Below are 20,322 nucleotides of genomic sequence, written 5' to 3' on the forward strand. Positions count from 1 at the left end.
CCATGTGCATGCGCTCTCTCTACCTTCTCAATGATGAACTGTAATCCAAACATGGATCTCGATTATATTTGCGTTTGTGATTGCGTAATAATTGCACTTGCGCAGCTCCATGTGAAAATACAGTCTTTTTCTGCTGTTTTTTTTCTTTTTCTAAAAACATTAATGTATTTTTTAATTATTGAAATTACTTCCATTTAAATTGTCTTGTTTTATAATGTAGACAATGTGTTAATTTATATGATAAATAGCCTATAACACATAAGGAAACTAAGTTAGGTCAAATAAACCATGAGTATGAGTTGACATTCTCTTGATTTCTGCTTGTAGGTAAAAGTGCAATAATTCTGATGAAATGTAAAATTACATTTCTTAAATGACAGTATCAATTTAACCATTATACAGCATGATGAATATGGGACTAAAACTAGACTAAAATGGCCAGACATTGAATCAACTAAAACTTGACTGAACAAAATCAGGACACGGTTGACTTAATACGATTAAAAAATACAAAGTATATTTGACACCAAGACTAAATTTCAAAATAGCTGAGAAAGTAGCAGTAGGCTTGACTCACGGTTTGTAGAAGAGGCTGTAAGGAGGGTTGGTGGCCATCAGCTGAGTGAACACAGAGATCAGAATGAGCACCAGCACCGGCAGCAGCTGCAGGAGAGCTGTGAAGTTGTTCTACATGAAGAGAAACAGGAAAAGTATTGAGACGGGCCATGTTTACAATATAACAATCAGAAACCGAATAAAGGTGCGGTCACATTAAAGGGATAGTTCACTTTGAAATAAATTTTTGGTATGTTTTAGCTTACCTCAAGGGCATCCAAGATGTAGGTGTCTTTTTTTCCGCAGTAGTTTCAATTTTGATATTTTTAGGTCAAACCGTTCTTGTCTGTCAGTCATATAATGCAGGTCTATGGTCACGGTCTCAAAGAGCATGCACAGAGTCCAAATTAAAACAATTCCCCGTCGTCCAAATTAAACAATTCCCCATCGTAAGTACACATTGATGGCCTAAGACACGAAACGAGCGGTTTGTGTGAGAAAACGAACAGTATTTATATCGTTTTTACCTCTTATACACAGCCATGTCCTAGTGATCTGATCTGACGTGTACGCAGACTGGTGCATAGATATATATACACTAGATGTCGCCTTGTCTACGGCAGTTCATTGGAACGAATGTCTTTAAGGCGACATCTAGTGTGTATATATCTATCCACAAGTCTGCGTACACGTCAGATCAGATCACTCGGACATGGCTGTGTATAAGAGGTAAAAATGATATAAATACTGTTCGTTTTCTCACACAAACCGCTCGTTTCGTGTCTTAGGCCATCAATGTGTACTTACGATGGGGAATTGTTTAATTTGGACGACGGGGAATTGTTTTAATTTGGACTCTGTGCATGCTCTTTGAGACCGTGACCATAGACCTGCATTATATGACTGACAGACAAGAACGGTTTGACCTAAAAATATCAAAATTGAAACTACTGCGGAAAAAAAGACACCTACATCTTGGATGCCCTTGAGGTAAGCTAAAACATACCAAAATTTAATTTCAAAGTGAACTATCCCTTTAACAAAGTTTCTGTAAAATTTTGCAGGCAAAAAAGGGTTCATGGTCTGTTGTCAATAGTGTTGTGATGTGTGAAGCACAGTATAGACACTTTCAAACCCAGCAGCTTTCTGTTAGTCAACAAGGCGGATTTCTGTTGCAAGATCTGCGTGATGAAAACTTTGACCCTCAGACAAAATTCCAGACTGCATGTATTCCTATTGAAATGACTGGATTTCACTCGTGAAAATTCACTGAACGGTAAATGTGACCCACCTTAAGACGGTGTTTTATGGGTTATGACACGACTCTCATATCTGGATCTTTTAAATTATTCAGAAATGCAATTCATACATACAGTGACTTGAATATGCCTCTTGTATGATGAACATGTTTTTAATTTCTGAACTAAAATTAATTTGAATAATTTAAAATAGTTTTTAAGGTGATACACCTATCCAAATAAATAAATAAATAAATAAACAAACAAACAAACAAATAAATAAATATAAAGCCTCACTGAAAGGATGAAATTGAATTGAAAACCTACATATTTTATTTAAAATTGTTTTTAAGGTGATACACCTATCCAAATAAATAAATACATAAATATATATAAAGCCTCACTGAAAGGATGAAATTGAATTGAAAACCTTACATATTTTATTTAAATCTAATCTATTATCATTTCTTATGAAAATATTTTAATAAAGCTGCCTTATTACATTTTTTTTTTTAACAAAATGCGTCTACTAAACCAAAGTCATGTGGTAGAACCAACAAGAAATGATATCGCAGAGAACATCACATGACATGTCAATGTCCTATGGTTAAACTACTAAAACTTAATGAGATTTTCTAATTTATAATTAATTTGATTAAAAAAAAAACTTTTTACCTTGAAAGATATACTTTTATATAACATTTTGGAAAATAATGATTAAGATGTGTACACTGAAATTTGTTTGAGATGTAATGAAATTGTTACTTTTTTATTTGATGATTACACACGAGATATATATATATATATATATATATTTTTTTTTTTTTCTTTGAGTCATTAAATTATTCAAGTTTCAAGCATTCAAGTCATTATTCAAAGTCATATGAAACCCACAATCAATACAAAGAAATAAGAATACATTTGTTTGTAATACCTTGGGGTACATGTTTTTTTCATGAACAGTTATTAGTGGATCGGTCTTGTTTTATCCCTTGACCTGTGTCCACACATGATTAGATGACTGTAGGATCCTCTCACCTGACTGTGGCTCTCCTCCACCTCTTCCTCCCGTCTCTCGTACGCACGGCGTCTGCGGGGCTGGTAATAATGAGCGTAAGAAGCTCCACGGTTGGTGTACACATGGATGTTGCCTACATGAGGAAAAGGATTGTTTGTTCTTTAAATGTGTGAGAAATCTTTAGTTTATATTAATTACTGGAGCAGATAATTGTGATGGACACATTGCAAAAGAATAGCAATTGGCAAAATTCAAATATGCAGGGGGAAAAAAATTAAGTAAATCGTTCTATTTAACCAATTAGAAACAAAACTACATTTCAGAAATGCACAAATGTACATTTTTACAGGGTGAAATTCGAGCCAAGGTTTAATACTTCAAATCCAGTTTTATAAATGAAACTATTTAGTTAGCTATAAAGCTTCATAGAGGTTCAGACCTGTAGGAAATCTGCCCCCGAAGAAGATGTTGAAGAGCTCCTCAGGGGAGATGTCAGCCTCGAAGTCTCTGCCGAAGGAGCGGTGGTGTCCATACGCATGACGGGCTTGGGCTGAAGTTTGACTGGATGTCTCTGCAGGGCCCTGGTCCCCACATTCATCATATTGCTGCCTTTTCTCTGGGTTACTGAGCACTGCATATGCATTGCCTATTGCTGAATAGAGAACAGGATTAGAGAAATCCAAATATCAAAGCTATATATGAATTTTATATTTACCAAGGTTGCAATTATTTGATGAAAAATACAGTAGAAACAATAATATTGTGAAATATTATTACAACTTAAAATATATTTTCTATTTTAATTTATTTTAAAATGTCATTTATTCCTGTGATGGCAAAGCTGAATTTTCAGCATCATTCCTCAAGTTTTCAGTGTCACATGATCCTTCAGAAATCATTTAAATATGCTGATTTTAAATGGGTCCTATTATGCCCTTTTACAAAGTCTTGATCTTGTTTTTTGGGTGTACTAGAATATGCATTCATGCTTCAATATTATTTTTCACATATTTCACATTATTCAGCACCTCTTTCCCCAGTCAGGCTCAAACGCGCCGGTTATTTCCGGTTTTGATGATGCCCCTCCTTCTGAAATACGAAATGTGCTGTGATTGGTTAGATGGCTCAGTGTGTTGTGATTGGCAGCGCTAAGCACGTGTTCGGGAAATGTCTCGCACCTCCATAACTGCGAGCTCTACTCAGATGTAAATATTAAGGATGGCGTAAATTTCAAACGAATTCAAGCCTGATTCAGATTTTAAGAAAGTTAACAAACAAGAGAATCGTCCAGAAAGGATTTCATGCATGGATTTTGCAAGCTCGGATTTCACAGGACGTTTTAGAGTTGTGTGGGTTTTTTTTCCGTTTTTTTTTTTTCTTAAACATTTTAGATATGATGTTAAACACCATTTAATCATGATATTTGTCGGAAAACTATGGTACTACAAACAGTAATCGATAATAAAACCATGGTTAATTTTCCTAAGGGATGGTGATCTTACAAAAGCGAGATCTTACAAATGCTACAGTAAACACTACATCAACACTAATGTTGGCTGGCAGGCTAGCAGAGGCAAAGCTTTGCCCTTTGTTTACATCATAGCAATAACATAACAAAAAAAATTAGAACTGTTCATAGAAAACGCAATTGTCCCGACAAAGTGGGAACTGCTCCATTTCAGGAGAAGCTTTTGTGTGTAGCCGGCATTGAGGTTCTGGAAGCTGTTCTCCGTAAAATGTGCAGCACACAGATAAATGTTGGGATTGTAATGTTCAGAAACAGTGTTTACATTTTTTTTTACCACTCTAAGTTCGTCAGCTTTAGGAAGGTCAAACAAATGAGTTTTGGAAATGTTTGGAAACAGCGTCTCCTGGACAGCGACAACACCGTCTCCTCTAACGCAGCTCAACCAGGCCTCATCCCCTTTTCTTACGTATTCTGTGGGAGGGGATTATTTAAATTTGTAAGATTGTGACTTCATAAAGCCTGGAAAAAAACGCGTTGTAGTCCAAATGAGTCGTTTGTTGTAGTTCTTGTAAAGTGGATTCTGTTAAAGGACAATTCCGGTATTTAACACTTTGAGTCTATTTTGTAGCTTGTTTTGGATGAACAAGAGTGGTGGACAAAGAAATTTTGACAATGGTTCCTGTCTCGACTTTTTGACTATTTTAGAATTGCCCATGACCGCTTTAGAATGGGAGTCTATGGCCATGCACAAACATGTCCTTAAAACAACCATTAACGTTCGTTTTCAGAACTGTTCAACTCACCGAGTGGTTAGTGGTGTTCGTTGATGATTAAAAACAAATATATCGGCGCAATGTATGATTTCAATTCGTTTATTTTTCTATAGTGGAACTATTTTTTCAGATACCTCACAACCGCGTATAAACTTCCGCTCTTCGGCAACTTCCGTTGCTCTGCTCACGCTAGCCTTCTGAGAGACGAACCGAGCGAAAAGACCTAAAAGACTACAACCAAATGTAAACAGCCCCCTTTCCGTCTCCGGTAACGCAGTAATATCAACGAGCAACGAGTCCTCCAACGGAAATCAATGGGATTTTACAAAATGCCCAATAAAACACGACAGAAACTGTATTTCGCTACGCTACTTGTTTTGGAACATCAACGAACACCACTAACCACTCGGTGAGTTGAACAGTTTTGAAAACGAACGTTAAGGGTTGTTTTAAGGACATGTTTGTGCATGGCCATAGACTCCCATTCTAAAGCGGTCATGGGCAAATCTAAAATAGTCAAGAAGTCGAGACAGGAACCATTGTCAAAATGTCTTTGTCCACCACTCTTGTTCATCCAAAACAAACTACAAAATAGACTCAAAGTGTTAAATACCGGAATTGTCCTTTAAATAAAATATCTCCCTCTGGACTGGACTTTGAGCTTTGTAACCTTGCAGATCTTTTTTATGCTCAAACAGCAACATTACAGACTAACCAAAGTTAAAAAAGTTAAAGGACCCCTTTAAGAAACATTTCTTATAATTATCATCAATGTTGAAAACAGTTGTGCTGCTTCAGTTTTGTGGAAACCATGTTTTATTTTTTATAAATATAAAGTTAAAAAGGATTTAAGATTTTTTTGTAACATGGTAAAAGTCTTTACTGTGACTTTTGATCAATTTAATGCATCCTTACTGAAAAAAATAAATAAATCATATAACATATATGAGATACCTTTGAAAGCATCGGTCGCTCCAGGAGCGCAGTTCTTATCCGGGTGGAAGCGTAGTGCCAGCTTCCTATAGGCTTTCTTTAAGTCCTCATCACTGGCATTCTTTGGCACCCCCAGAATTTCATAGAAGTCTCTGCATCTCTTTATCCTGCACAGGTTTAGGAAGTAAATAAATTAATAATGACTTAATTTTAATGTTTTTGGGTTCCACTGTCAGTACCTGAGAACTCCTTGCCGCTGCTCCTCGGTGTAGCTCTTCTTGTCGTCACTGGACCCCTCGGCTCTCTCTTGGCCTCTGATCCGCTGATGTGGAGCCGGGCCGTCTTCATCAGAGCTCCTCCAGCCAGGTGGAGGCGTGAAGGTGCGCTCATCTTCAGGGGGAGTCCCACCATTCTTCACGATGGCATCAATCAGTACTAACGAGGGAAATTGGGAATCATTTCACATATTGTTGCATTGAATGTAGTGATTTTTAGAACCAGCTTTTACTTGCTTACTATGTATTAAAAAAAAACGATATATTAGTATTAGGACTCCACAACTACGACTTTTTCTGCTGGTCCACTTGGGCTTGTTGATCTTTTAACATTTCCATTAAAGTCAGCAAGGAACAGAAACTGCGATAGTCGTTCCTTTCCTATTGTGACACATATCCCTGTGAAACTTCTAGAAAAAAATTAAATTAAATTAAAATCTATGGAGGGACTTGAATTTGTTTATCAGGAATTGATTGGATGGTTGTGGTTTGCTATTGCTGTGATGTCATGTGAGTGACAGGTTGTCCCGCCCTCACACCAGTTAACACGTCATCAGAAAGAGGTGTAGCTGCAAGAGGGAGGGGAAGTTACTTAGATTAAAGAATACAAGGGCAAATTTAACACTAGAATCACCAGGGGTGGTTGTATACCTAAAACCGCCAGCAGGTCAAATTTACCCATGCACATGACATGACTGTTTTGATATGGCTAAAAAAACATAGCCTATGTCACTGTATTAAGCCACTGTCTTCACATGTCTAGAGTAATGAAATTATAATTTTTTTAGTCATCAACTATAGCTGTGTCCCAAATGACGCACTATACACTATGCACTCAACCGTGTAGTGTATGAACTTTATACGTTTATTTCGTCTTTCAACGTCGAAGTCTGATAGCCCCTCCCCCGCCGCTATGTAATTAAAGCTGTGACAGTTGAGTGCATGAAGTGTCCAACGTTCCACACTTCGTTTTTTCGGTTAAACAAGTGCATCATCCGGGTACTTAAAGTGCACTTTAAGTTTTCAGTGTGAATGCACTACTCGCACCATTTATACTACAAAATGCCGTAGAATAGTGCACAAGTACGCGATTTGGGACGCACCTTATTTTTTTTGTCCTGTTGTTTTATGTTCAAGGCTATTTTAAGCAGGCAACACTAATCACTTTCCATAACTCTGAATATAGGCTAAACCAGCCTGCAATGACAACAAGAAATAGAAGGAAATAAATACATATTTGGATGGTGTAATATTATAATAAAATGTAATTTATCACAAAGATAACCCATGTTATTTAAATGACTAAAATACCCTAAATAGACAATAATGGGCAATAATAAATCACCGCACAGCATAGGATGTATGATGCAACCTAATTAATTATGAATTTGTTTAGTTAAATCATTTATAATTTGAAAAAGAGAACAATACCAATAAACTTTGGGTAATCATTCAAATTGATTTATTCATTACATTATAGATTGGAATCACATCAGGGTAAAAAATACATACTTTAAAAAATTTTTTTTTTAAAGATTGGATCACAAGGGGTGCGTGTTTAACAGGATCAGCCTCCACTGAGAGGCATCAAAGCTTTCAAAACGTCCTATGTCAGATCTTTTTAGGCTGCATAAATTAGGTCAGTCAGAACAGGGAACACTTCCCATAACACCTGATGTACTCGTTACATCATAAGAAGAATGGCATCTACGCTAATATTAGTCTCTCTGTTTATCCCGAGGTTACCGTAGTCTGCCAAATCTGGGCCGTATCCAGATCAGATGGAGGACCCGTGCCTAAACACAACAACAATGCAGCACAATGCAACTAGTCTCTCCCCAATGAAAGCTTTGGCACGACAGCCAGTGGCACAGATCCTCATCCAAACACGTCTCCCTAACAGCGAGATGAATCCAATCTTCAACCAGATGGAACTGGATTCAATATTTTGAATGTTCTGATCCCAATCTGACTTCTGACCTGTAATGCTATTACAGTTCGTTGGCCTGAAAAGGACTGGTCCCCAGACTGAGCCTGGTTTCTCCCAAGTTTTTTTTTTTTCTCCATTCTGTCACCTTACGGGAGCTTGGGTTCCTTGCCTCTGGCTTGCTTATTTGGGGACACTTAATATTCAACAATATTATTGATATGCCTGCATTGACACCATTGTATGAGAACTGAACTGAGCTGGACGATGACGTCACTGTTTTCTCCAGAGAAACTGTATAGATAAATGAACTAAATGAATAACTAATGCTTTTTTTTACAGTGGAAACGAATGAACACTGAACTTACTTCAACTGGACAATGCTGCTGTACACCCAAAACAATATTTGTTGAATTAATTTCCTGTTATCACCGTGAAGCTGCTTTGAAACCGTATTGTAAAATAAATAAAGGTTACTTGACTTGATATCAACCAGAGAGTGAGAGACCCAGACCCAAACCCACCGCTGACCTAATGACAGATTGTATAACACCCAACATCCAGACGCTGCACTTTCTATTTCTATTCAGCACACTGACCAAACACACCTGATTTGTCAATCAAACAACAGCAGCATGATACAAACCTCTGGCCCGGGTGCTGGGGTAGATCTTCTGCGCCTCGTACAGCAGCTGCAAGGCTTTCTCTTTGCGTCCGGACCGCAAGCACAGCTTGGCTTTCTCTATCAGCCTGTCAGACTCCTCTTTGTCCATCTCAAACATGGTCATTTCAAGCAATGACAACTCAAACCCGCATTAAATGACTTGCCAATTAACTAAGTGAAGCAAAATAATCAAAATAAGTCTTGTCTGGGTGTAAAAAAATGACTCGCGATGTTGTTGACATCAAGCTAAATCTTTTGCGTTATGCTAATGCAACCACAACAATTTAACTTCCGATTCTAGACATCTTCCGCACTTAGATGACACCTCTACGACGCGACTTAATCGTGCATGAATTTATTATCAAAACTATTCATGTTTGACCCTTTGGCTTCGTCATTGTAAAATGTGCGAGAAAGACAGAAATGCAATACTGCTTGCAACCTCCATCGCTAACCGGAAGCGGACGCGCATGGTGCGGGACTACAATCCAAACAGCCAATCAGAAAGCGACAAATCTTGCCGTAAAGGGCATGAAGGCAACACGCTAGATAATCCTAAATGGTACCCGGCGTTAATGGGTGATGCTGGCATGTGTGTTTATGGATCATCCCGTTATTGTAGGTGTAGTTTGGAGTCATTTGATGGATAAGCATAAGCTTTGATGGCTCGCATACACTGAGAAAAATGACCTTTCACGTTTAAATTAGAATTATTTTAAATGAACACCCCAAAAGGTATACGCAGGGCAGTCACTAGGGTTTGTAAGGCACTCGAATTCATATTACATTCCGTAAAAATAATAATATATTATTATTTTTTTTTTTTAAACATAGGCTGGTAGGGTAATGCACACAGTAATTTTCATGATGAAAGCGCTGTCTGCCACCCTCGTGTGGCTGTGAGAAAAAACACAACTTCAGGTGAAAAATAATCATCTAATCATGCACTATAAAAAGTTATTGTTGGTTTAACGTAAAAAAGTAAGTTACCTGGTTTCAAGTTTGTTGAAATAAAAAATTTGAGTTAATACAATAAAGGGGATTGGTTTAATTAACATACACTCAAAATATTATGTTATCTGAACCACATAAATTATCTAAGTTGATTTGACAAAATATAAAAAGTTCTTATAACAAATCATGAAAATATATTTTTTTTAAATCTTACTGCCTTTAGTTATTATTTTGGAATAAATGTAAATATGCATAAAACACTTGAAATGAAATGTAGCCTATACTTTGTTTTAATAAATAGAACATTAGTTAGTGTAAAAATACAAAATAGAATTGTATTTGGTCTCTCTTTTCATCAAATGAGTGACATTAACATTTAACATTGTTTGTTTTATCAATAGTCTACGGTGTGTTTACAGTTTTTAATAGTGTTTTATCGTGTTGGTTATGGGACAGTGACTATCTCGTAAAGAGAAAGTGAAGGGAGGAGGTGTGTGTGTGTGTGTGTGTGTGTGTGTGTGTGTGTGTGTGTGTGTGTGTGTGTGTGTGTGTGTGTGTGTGTGTGTGTGTGTGTGTGTGTGTGTGTGTGAGGTCACGGTGTAAATCCCAGAACACCACTGACACCCACCGACCACAAGCTGGAGCTCATCCTCATCCTTACGAGATGCCTGTGGGAACTAGGAATCGGTGAGAGAGGCCGGCATGAGAGAAAGGAGAGAGGGGAGGAGAAGACAAAGAAGAAGAGGCAGAAAAAGAGGAGGTTTCGAATGTTTGCCTGTTTTTATCTTTTATTTGTATCGCCCTAAATCCACCAAAGCTCAGGCAGCACTAGGACACTGATGAACCCCCATCCAAGAGGTGTACTATTGGTAAATGACCAGCAAAACATCAAAAAGTCTCTTAATCATTTACACACAATATAAATGGCACAATCATACATTAAAAATGCAGATCAATTACATATTTTCCAAGACACGTGATAAATCGATAAAACATGAAGACTCTTTTATCTTTTAATCTTAATCTTTAATCTTTTAAGATTTCAAGTAACCTAAGTTTCCACTAAATGAAGAATTATTATGAGTATGCAAAATTGGATTGAGATTATTTGATTAAAACAAGCTTTTGGTTGATATTCCTCTCTTTAGATAAGACTTCTCTACAGGACATCATCAGGAACCTCCTTCCACTAATCCTGACGTCTCCTCTACTGGACCAGCAAGTGGAGGACGTCCAGCTCCAGCCTCAAGATCAGGACAATCCAGCCAGTCCGTCAGAGAGTGAGAGAGTTCACCACATCTGCTGAGACAGCTGGACTGTGATGACATCATGAGGATCAAGGGTGAGTTTATTGCCAAAATAAAACAAACACACACACACACATACATCTAAAGGAAAATAAAGGATTGCAGTTAACTTAGTCTGCAGTGTAACAAATAGCCTACATTCCACATTTTTCTCAAGTAATATGAGGTCATTAATAGAACAGGTATAATAATGATATGAGAATTACAAACAATGTTAAAATAGTTTTGGAATAAGTGCAAGTTATACTGCAGGACACTGCTTTATTGAATAGTTAGAAATTAAATTAACTAGAATTATTTTTTTCTTGCAATATAAGAAGGGACGATAAGAGGGACGATATACGATATAAGAATGATATGTTGAAGGGACCGGTTGCAAGGATTGCCTACAGGTAGCTGTGAAATTTTTATCTTGAAATTTGCTGATGATGATAATACATGCAGTTTACATCTGTTGCTTTCATTGACGTGAACGTTGACGTGATGTTGAATTTGCATATAGCGAACCAATTCAACCCCCTCCAAGAATATCACAGACCTCGTGAGTTGATGTCAAATACATGGTGTTCCTTTGTTCCTTGATGGGCCCAGAAACTGCATAGGGTGCATTTCACCCAAACCTTCTTTGGCTTTGTGCTGTTAAATTGCTCCATGCAAACCACTTTATTTAAAACACTGGCAGAGACACCTTTGTCAGCCTTTCTTTTCCATGCCCTAGTCGTTCTGTAAAACATTAAAATCAAGAAAATTCTTAGTTATATTCTTAGTAAGTAAGGGATGGTTGTAACACTTTTTAAATAAGTGTTACAACCCACCCCACCCCTGGAAGCTAATGTTTAGCTAGCTGTATTAGCATAGTGCTTTAAAATTAGCAGGAGGAAACCGCATCACATATTGCCTAAGAGTAAGGATGGCTGAAGCGAAACAGTCGTTCCGAAGCTTTGCGAGATCCCGAAGCGCAGATGTGTCGAAACACTGATCCGAAGCGTGATTCGAAACACCCATGTCACGTGACTATGACCAAACGAAGCCTCGAAGTGTTTCACTAGTGTTTCATCAGGTGTGGTCCGCCGGATCAGCGTTTGATTGACACGGTCGGGAACAGACCACACAATCGCACATCTGTATAAAAGTGAAATAAACGCATTTTGACCTCGTGGGTTTTTGTGAGAGGAGTTTGATTTTGAGATAGCGGATTTTTGGTGATATAGTGACATAGTGCGATTTGATTAGTTATAGGCAATTTAGACTTACATTTAAATTTACACAACACATTGACTGATAGGCTAGAGACAGACAGAGTATACATATAGTGACACATTAATAGATACATAGATATAAATATATATAGACAGCTAGATTAATAGATAGATACATATATAGATAGATTACAGATACATATATACATATATTATAGATCGATACATATATAGATACATAGATTATAGATACATATCTAGATACATAGATCGATTCATATATAGATAGATTTGGATAGATAGATAAAATGGAGGCTCCCCAGAAGAGATGCCGTACATCAGTGGTGTGGGAGCATTTCCATTTAGAAACCCCAAATAAAGTGAGATGTGTGTATTGTGATCAGCTAGCCTACTGCAACAATACATCATCCATGATGCGCCATTTGACAAGCAACAAGTGTCCCTTGTGAGAGGATTTTTTCAAAGGCTGGAGAAATTATCTGTAAAAAAAGAAGTAGGCTAAGTCCTTCCACAGCAGATAAATTAATATTTTTGAATAAAAATCTCTAAAAAAGTGAGACATTGTGGCTTGATTTCTTTTATTAATATTCATTTTTCATGACCAAAATAACATTATGCACAGTGAGGAGCCTATAGGTTACAAGCTTCACATATTAGAACATTATAATAATAAAAAAACAACACATTTTTTTAATGGCTCGTCAAGGTTGTTTCAGATCAACACCTGCAAGTGACCACTAGGTGTCACCGTTGAGACGGGTGTCGGATTGATTCGAAGCCTCGAAACAATATGGCACATTTGGTTCAACTGTTTCATTGGTTCACGAGGCCTCGATTTTGCCATCACTACCTAAGAGACGATTTAATCTAATATAAATCATACAATTTTATCTACAATAGTACATACTAAACAAAATATAGTCTTGGTTAAAATCTTTACTTTCTGACCTCAAAATAACTTTTTCTCTATATATTCTGCATTTGCCTGTTTCCAGCATTGACAATCACCATTCGGGATCAAGTAAAGTAGGACAATACTAAAGTGATCATATGACTAAAGTAGGACAATACTAAAGTGATCATATGACTTCTATCTTATCCCTAATTGGTGGAATTGATGGTGTTACAACTCTTCCCATGTTACAACCACCCCCGGTCTCCGATATCTATCGGTAGCCCACAATATGCATCGCATGACATGACTAAACATGCGGCATCGTTTTCAAATAAATCCGAGTCCACAATATAATGCGAAAATCGCATTGTCAACTTTATCCACTTGGTAGACCATCTTCAAAAAGCTTTTTCGCAAGACAAAAATGCTGTCTCAGTGTGGACGGAAGGCCCAAACACAGAGAAAAACAAAGGTAGCCTATCTGGATTAGTGTAGACACAGCCTTAGTTCATGGAGCCCTCTCCTAATGAGCTGATCTGAATCAGGTGGGTTAGGTAAGGGAGACATGAATGTGCGTATTTTCAACATTGGTCCCTGTAAGCCTCCGGGACCACTATTGAAAACCTCTGATGTAGAGTCATCCGTTCGTTATTGCAAAATAAACATCTGAAAGGGTGATCAGGACAGTGACATGACAAGATGACTAATATATTTACCTAATAAACAAATAAATATATATCAAATTCACTATGCATGCATGCATAAAGCCTTAGCTATATAAAAAACCTCTGCTATTGCCCAGGGAAAAAAAATAAGTAATTTATTTTAGTCTTTTTTTTTTATTGGACTTTTATCTTGGAACCTTATAATAACCAAGATATCCAGTATCTCCCTTTTTGACTTATACTTGACATTATAGACATAAGGTAAATGCAATTTTTTAATCTGAAAAAAGAAGAGAAACAAAAATTGACAGAAATGTTTAATATTTAAGTGTATGGCAGACATGATATTTTTATATGGAGTGCAATACATGTAATAAACATAATGTGTGATCTGTACACTGACCATCATTAGAGGCACATTAATTCACATTCAATCAACATTATAAATATCAAAAATAAGTGTGCAGCCTCCAATCTCCATGCACAATGAATGAGTGAACTCAAACTCCATCTCTGATGCCCAGCAGGTCTCTGGTAAGTTCTTGGTCCTCATTGTCCACTATAGTGCTGTGAACTGAAGAGATCTGAGGAGAATCTGTATCTGCAGAGAATAGAGGTGAAATCTCACAGTAGGACATTTACGCTTTCATATATTACAATAATGTCAAACGGGGTGCTATTTTCCCTGTTTTAGTCACATACACAACAATATTTTAGGGAATGCACGTTCTTACCGTTTTCTGTGTTTATTGTCCTCACAGAGACAAGAGTGATGCTCTCTTTCTCACAGTTGCTGATCATGTTGCTTGATAAAAATTGAGACAGTAGCTTAAATACATTATCAACAGATCTGTTATCTAAAGACAGTATATAATATTATTTATTTATTTATTCTTATTATATTATATTATATATACATAAAACAAGCTATGATGATAACTGCACATTCACAGTTCTGTCCAGCCTGATCTCACGGCAATTCGTACGAATTCATACGACCTCACTCGTACGAATTAGTATGATTTATGCTAAATCGTACATATTTTACGAATTGCCCAATTCGTATGAATTCATACGAATGACCTACCCCTGACCCCGCCCCTAAACCGACCCATCACGTGGGTTTAGACAAATCGTACAAATTCGTACGAGTGAGGTCGTACGAATTCGTACGAATTAGCCACCTTTTTATCACTCATACGAATTCGTACGAATTGGTCGTGAGATAGCGTTGGTTCTGTCATGACAACTCATGGTTTTTTTTGGCATGGTTATGGATATGACAATGTTGGTATGTTTGGTCTTGGCGGAATAGATCTATTACGCTGCTGCTGGTTATTGCTGCTGCTGTTATTGCTGTTTCTGCTGTAGAGCAAGTACGGGACTTGCTACTGCTAATACATACACAACATGCTGTTGTGAGCAAGTAAAACATGCTGCTGCTGTACAATATAGCATACATGAATTACCCATAGCAGATCTATACAGGTGGAGCTGGGGAAGGTGGAGGGTTTCTGAAAGCAAGCTGCAACTGCAACAGCAAATGCTGACCAAGTATTTAAAGGTTGAGCAGCGAGCTCATTGGCTACTGACACAGCAGGAACCAATCAGCTGTGCCCTATAGACCTAATGTAGCCCCGCCCCTTTTCAGCGCTGCGCTCGTTATCTTTTGTCTTCCGGTCTGTATTTTCACAGTGGTCTTGCGTATTTATGAATGAACGGCTCGTTTTAAAATCTTCCTGGTCTACTGACATTTGTTAAGAAATCTGCTTAAACCATTACAATCCTCATGATAACTTTCGTTAACTTTACATTAAGTAAATCCACTTCAAAAGCGAATTACTCCTGGACAGCAATGCCATAGGAATATACAGAGCGACCGCTAAAACGGAAGTTCAAAGACAATATTCTAAGGATGGCGGCGCCCTCGTTTCTCTGGCGCATAATGTCTATAGAGAATGATGTGATTGGAAGCAGATTGAGTTAAGGACCTATTAGCCTGCGCCATCTAGAGTCTCATGACGGCACTTTGTATTTATGTGTGTGGGTTTTTGAGTCCTCACCTGTCCGATACCTCACCTGTCCGATCATAGCTTTTAACATCTATAAACAAAAACCAAATCAAAACTGATTTTAAGCTTGTAGCCATGTATGCTTTGAAAAGTAATTTTAAAACTGACAGAATGAGAGAGAAACCCACCCTTGTTCTGCCTGGTATCTCTACACCGTCCCCTGAGGTTGATAGTGGTCACCAAGATCACCATGACAACAATTAAAATGAGTATAAAACTCATCACACCTGCAGACAGGACATATTTAGTAGCAGAAATAATGTGCATCATGAGAGTATCAGTATAAAACCTACCAAAGGCGAGCAAAGTGAGACTGCTGTCTGGTGCCTGTGAAGGTGTTGGCGTCACCTCTGACATGCTGATGTTTGAATGAACTGTTGTTGAAGTAAGTGCAACACCCACTGCACATAGAGCAAACATGTGAAATAATAGTTTAATGTAGTCTAAAATGGAAAATGCTAGACTTTACTGTACAACATGAACAATTCTTTAAAGTACAGCTCAAATAAGGGATAAAATGTTCTTCAAAATATATTTTTTGCCCCATACATTTCAAATTGGGTATCATCAACTTTCACTGATTTTAAACCCAGGGATTCAACCATCCAGCTAAAAGGGAACATTCTCAGAACTTTGGCTAACGTTCTGGCAAGGTTCTCTCAGATATATGAACAAACATCATTCCAGTAATGGTAATAGAATGTTTGTTAAAATGTTACCTAATTTTCTCAAAACATAAGTTGGATGTTCATTTAAATTTATGAGAAAATTCAAAAGTAACATTCCCATAATGTGTGCAAAATGATCAAATGTTCCCTTAACATTTGTATAATCAAGATTTTTTTTTAAAGCATTTTAAAAACAGCTGGATGTTTTGAACGTTCAAAAAACAATGATAAATAATGTTTTTATAACTTAATGGGAACATTAGCAATATGTTTTTAGATTTTTTTTTTTGGAAATTCTTGAACAAATTATATCATGTCCATTTCATTTTACATTTAAAGGTGCAGTGAGTGATTTCTGAGAAAAGCTGTTGAAAGTGGATCAGAGTGCCAAAACACACTTGTAGCCAATCAGCAGTAAGGGGCGTGTCCCCTCATAAGGGGGAGGTGCCTGTTTTGCATTGCATGTTTGTGAATTTGAGGGAGGAGCTATCAAGATCGGGGTGTGGTCCTCTTGGGTAGGGGTGTGTTTGTTTTGGTGAATTCAAATATCAACAGCGTTTCTCAGAAATCACTTACTGCACCTTTAAAGGAGAAGTTCACTTTTAAAAAAACTTTTGCTGATAATTTACTCACCCCGATGTCATCCAAGATGTCCATGTCTTTCTTTCTTCAGTCGAAAAGAAATTAAGGTTTTTGATGAAAACATTCCAGGATTTTTTCACATATTATGGATTCCATTGGGACCCAAACGGTTCAAGGTCCAAATGACAGTTTCATTGCCGCTTCAAAGGGCTTTAAACGATACCAGACGATGAATAAGGGTCTTATCTAGCGAAACGATCGGTCATTTCAAAAATAAAATAAAAAGTTGACGTTTTATAAGCACAAATGTTCGGCTTGCTCTGTTCTGTGATGCGCGTTCGTGACGTCACGTAATACGCAATTACGTTGAAAAGGTCACGCTTGAAAAATTGAAGAAAATGTTCTTTTTGGCTTTTTAATATTAAAACACTCAGGATGCGCACACGAAATGGGCATTTTAAACGATAAACTGACACAAATACATTTGAAAATGTTTATATGGTCCTCCTTCCGCACATTTGTAAACACATCAAACTTGACCTTTTCAACGTAATTGCGTATTACGTGACGTCACGAACGCGCATCACAGAACAGAGCAAGGCGAACATTTGTGCTTATAAAACGTCAACTTTTTATTTTATTTTTGAAATGACCGATCGTTTCGCTAGATAAGACCCTTATTCATCGTCTGGTATCGTTTAAAGCCCTTTGAAGCGGCAATGAAACTGTCATTTGGACCTTGAACCGTTTGGGTCCCAATGGAATCCATAATATGTGGAAAAATCCTGGAATGTTTTCATCAAAAACCTTAATTTCTTTTCGACTGAAGAAAGAAAGACATGGACATCTTGGATGACATGGGGGTGAGTAAATTATCAGCAAAAGTTTTTTCAAAAGTGAACTTCTCCTTTAATACTTATTGTTCATATTTCAGTAAATAAGAATTGTTGGGTGGAAAAGCCAGAAGAAGGAGGTAAAACCTGTTGTTTTGGCCGCTGGGAATGAGATGGCATTTAGAGTTGTGTCTATGTAGGATTTTGCTGGTGTAAATGTAAAGCTGGTAATCATGGACTGTCCTGTAATGAATACACACTTATACTTTTCATAACATTTATTGTGATATCCTCACAGTTCAAAGAAAGAACTTCACTAGTAGATAAGCAAGATTACAGACACCACGAAAAGTCAAAATTTTCTCCCATGTTCTGAATATTCGAATTAAAAGCGGTTAATAATTACTACCTGATGGCCTATATGAAGCGAGGCTGGATCTATCAGTACTGCCTGCAGAAACAGAGGTACAGGGTTCAGTGTGTGAGCTGAATGAGCTGATGTGCAAACTATACAGTATATTTACATTAACTGAAGTTATATTTGTGCCTTACCGGTGTGCCCGGAAGATAAAGGAGCTGTGGTTGTGCTCACAGTTTTTGAGGTGTGCCTGGTTATGTCATCCTCATGATGAGATGAAAAAGAAGAAGACACTGTTTTTTGAATTTGGACTGCTGAAATAAAATTAAGACAGATACATTTAAATCAAGATAGGGATCAATATAATTTACACGTGAACTGAGAATATGCAGAAGGGTCTGAGACCGTAATGAAGATTTGGGATTCAACATTTTATTTAAACCTGGAAACAGAACAGAGAAACATACCAAATAATAATATACTAATATTTTCATTACGGGCTTAACTGTACGGACTCCTACCTATATACAGTAGTCAACATTTGAAGTGGATCAAAAAAGTTCATCAAAGTTAAAGAACGGGTATTGTTCAAAATTCATGTATAACTTTGATGAAAGGTTTTGATCCACTTCAAATGTTGACTACTGTGTGTGTGTGTGTGTATATATATATTATTATTATTAGTAGTAGTAGTATTTTATAGTTAAATTAGTTATTTTATTTGTATATTATATAAATGATATACATGCTAAAGCAATATTCGATTGCCCAAGAAAAAATTATCCTAATAGAGACAAGAAAGGATAAACTAAACTAACTAAAATAATGACATCTTGTGCTTAATGTGTAATTGGTTCATATAAAGTACACCATCACAGGTACATTTAGAAAGCATGTTATTGGACATTTATCTATTGCTATTATCTAAACAATGGTAATATGATGGTTCGTAATTGTTCAATATATGCTCAAACATCTTTAATATGGTAAATTCTTGTTTGAATTGAAAATGTTGTTACTGAGATTCATAGACAATATAACTCACCTGTACTTGAAGCTACAGACCATGGAGTTGAAGCAGTTGTGTTTGGAGGTGCCGTACTTGTAAGGTTTGTGTCATTTCCTGTGCAGGTCACATGGAAAACATATACATAAAAAAAAAAAAAAAAAAAAAAAATATATATATATATATATATAGTGGTAATTTCACCAAGTGCAATGTTCCTTAATCAACATTCCAATCAACCAATCAGATTTGAGGGGCAAGTATACAGTTTGTCAAGTTTAGACTTAAAACCATCAATTTTATTCACCTATCATTTCCCTCTGATTTTAGGGATAACTTACGGGTCACATTAGGTTTAGGGGTGGGGATAGGGTAGGGTTAGGACTACATTTTCAGACATAAAAATATGTTGCAGGATCAACAAAAATGTTGATATGATGGCAAAGTCACGGTGATCATAAAAGTATATATATACAGTATACACACATAAATAAACTGACACTTACCTGCTGAAATGATGGATGAAGATGCAGTCATTAGAATGAGAAGAAAGAGAAGCAGCTCCATGGCTCAATCCAGATGGGTTTTACTCTCATCCGTCTACACAGAACCAGCCGTATATGTATCTCCGATATCAGGATATAATTACAATAATTAAATGTGTATGAAAACGACAAAGCAGAAAAACTGTATGGAAATGTTCTTGAGCAAGTGATTTTGGCTGAAGTATGAACCAGTATGTCCAAATCTGTTTCCTGTTTTGTATAATATTAACACATGAGGGAAAGCGCAAAGTATTACAAAGCCCTGCTGAGAAGCGTGTGTATGGGTGTGTGTCAGTGGGCGCTGAGCTCTGGTTTCAGGGAGAAGTTACTGTGGCCCCTGTGGAAGTTTCCTGTGGAAGAATAGCA

General features: G+C 37.0%; 2 protein-coding genes across 3 annotated transcripts in view; both read right to left on the bottom strand.

Annotated features, from left to right (window-relative positions):
- dnajc18 (DnaJ (Hsp40) homolog, subfamily C, member 18) overlaps positions 1-9,325 on the bottom strand; it is an 11,474-nt gene extending 2,149 nt beyond the window's left edge. The window contains exons 1-6 of the mRNA XM_082140937.1: positions 8,834-9,325; positions 6,225-6,420; positions 6,007-6,152; positions 3,251-3,463; positions 2,832-2,944; positions 578-687 (exon numbers count right to left, since the gene is read on the bottom strand). Of these exons, the coding sequence (XP_081997063.1) occupies positions 578-687; positions 2,832-2,944; positions 3,251-3,463; positions 6,007-6,152; positions 6,225-6,420; positions 8,834-8,975 (920 nt within the window). The 5' untranslated portion in view covers positions 8,976-9,325. The remainder of the gene's footprint in view (positions 1-577; positions 688-2,831; positions 2,945-3,250; positions 3,464-6,006; positions 6,153-6,224; positions 6,421-8,833) is intronic.
- Positions 9,326-12,893: 3,568 nt separating this feature from the next.
- On the bottom strand, positions 12,894-20,279 carry ecscr (endothelial cell surface expressed chemotaxis and apoptosis regulator). 2 transcript variants are annotated; one of them, XM_082141052.1, is made up of 10 exons: positions 19,918-20,279; positions 19,451-19,528; positions 18,600-18,716; positions 18,457-18,498; positions 18,195-18,290; positions 16,258-16,365; positions 16,093-16,191; positions 15,956-15,995; positions 14,627-14,697; positions 12,894-14,493 (listed from the first exon to the last, which is right to left on the bottom strand). In XM_082141052.1, exons 1-10 carry the CDS (start codon positions 19,976-19,978, stop codon positions 14,393-14,395), a joined length of 813 nt encoding a protein of 270 aa, XP_081997178.1. In that variant the 5' UTR covers positions 19,979-20,279; the 3' UTR covers positions 12,894-14,392. The 2 variants fall into 2 exon arrangements, with proteins under 2 accessions (XP_081997178.1, XP_081997177.1); XM_082141051.1 differs by having other exon boundaries at positions 18,600-18,719; positions 19,918-20,275.
- Positions 20,280-20,322: the final 43 nt, after the last annotated feature.

The sequence above is a fragment of the Leuciscus leuciscus genome, assembly GCF_965113295.1.
Source record: "Leuciscus leuciscus genome assembly, chromosome: 16".
Taxonomy (NCBI): domain Eukaryota; kingdom Metazoa; phylum Chordata; class Actinopteri; order Cypriniformes; family Leuciscidae; genus Leuciscus; species Leuciscus leuciscus.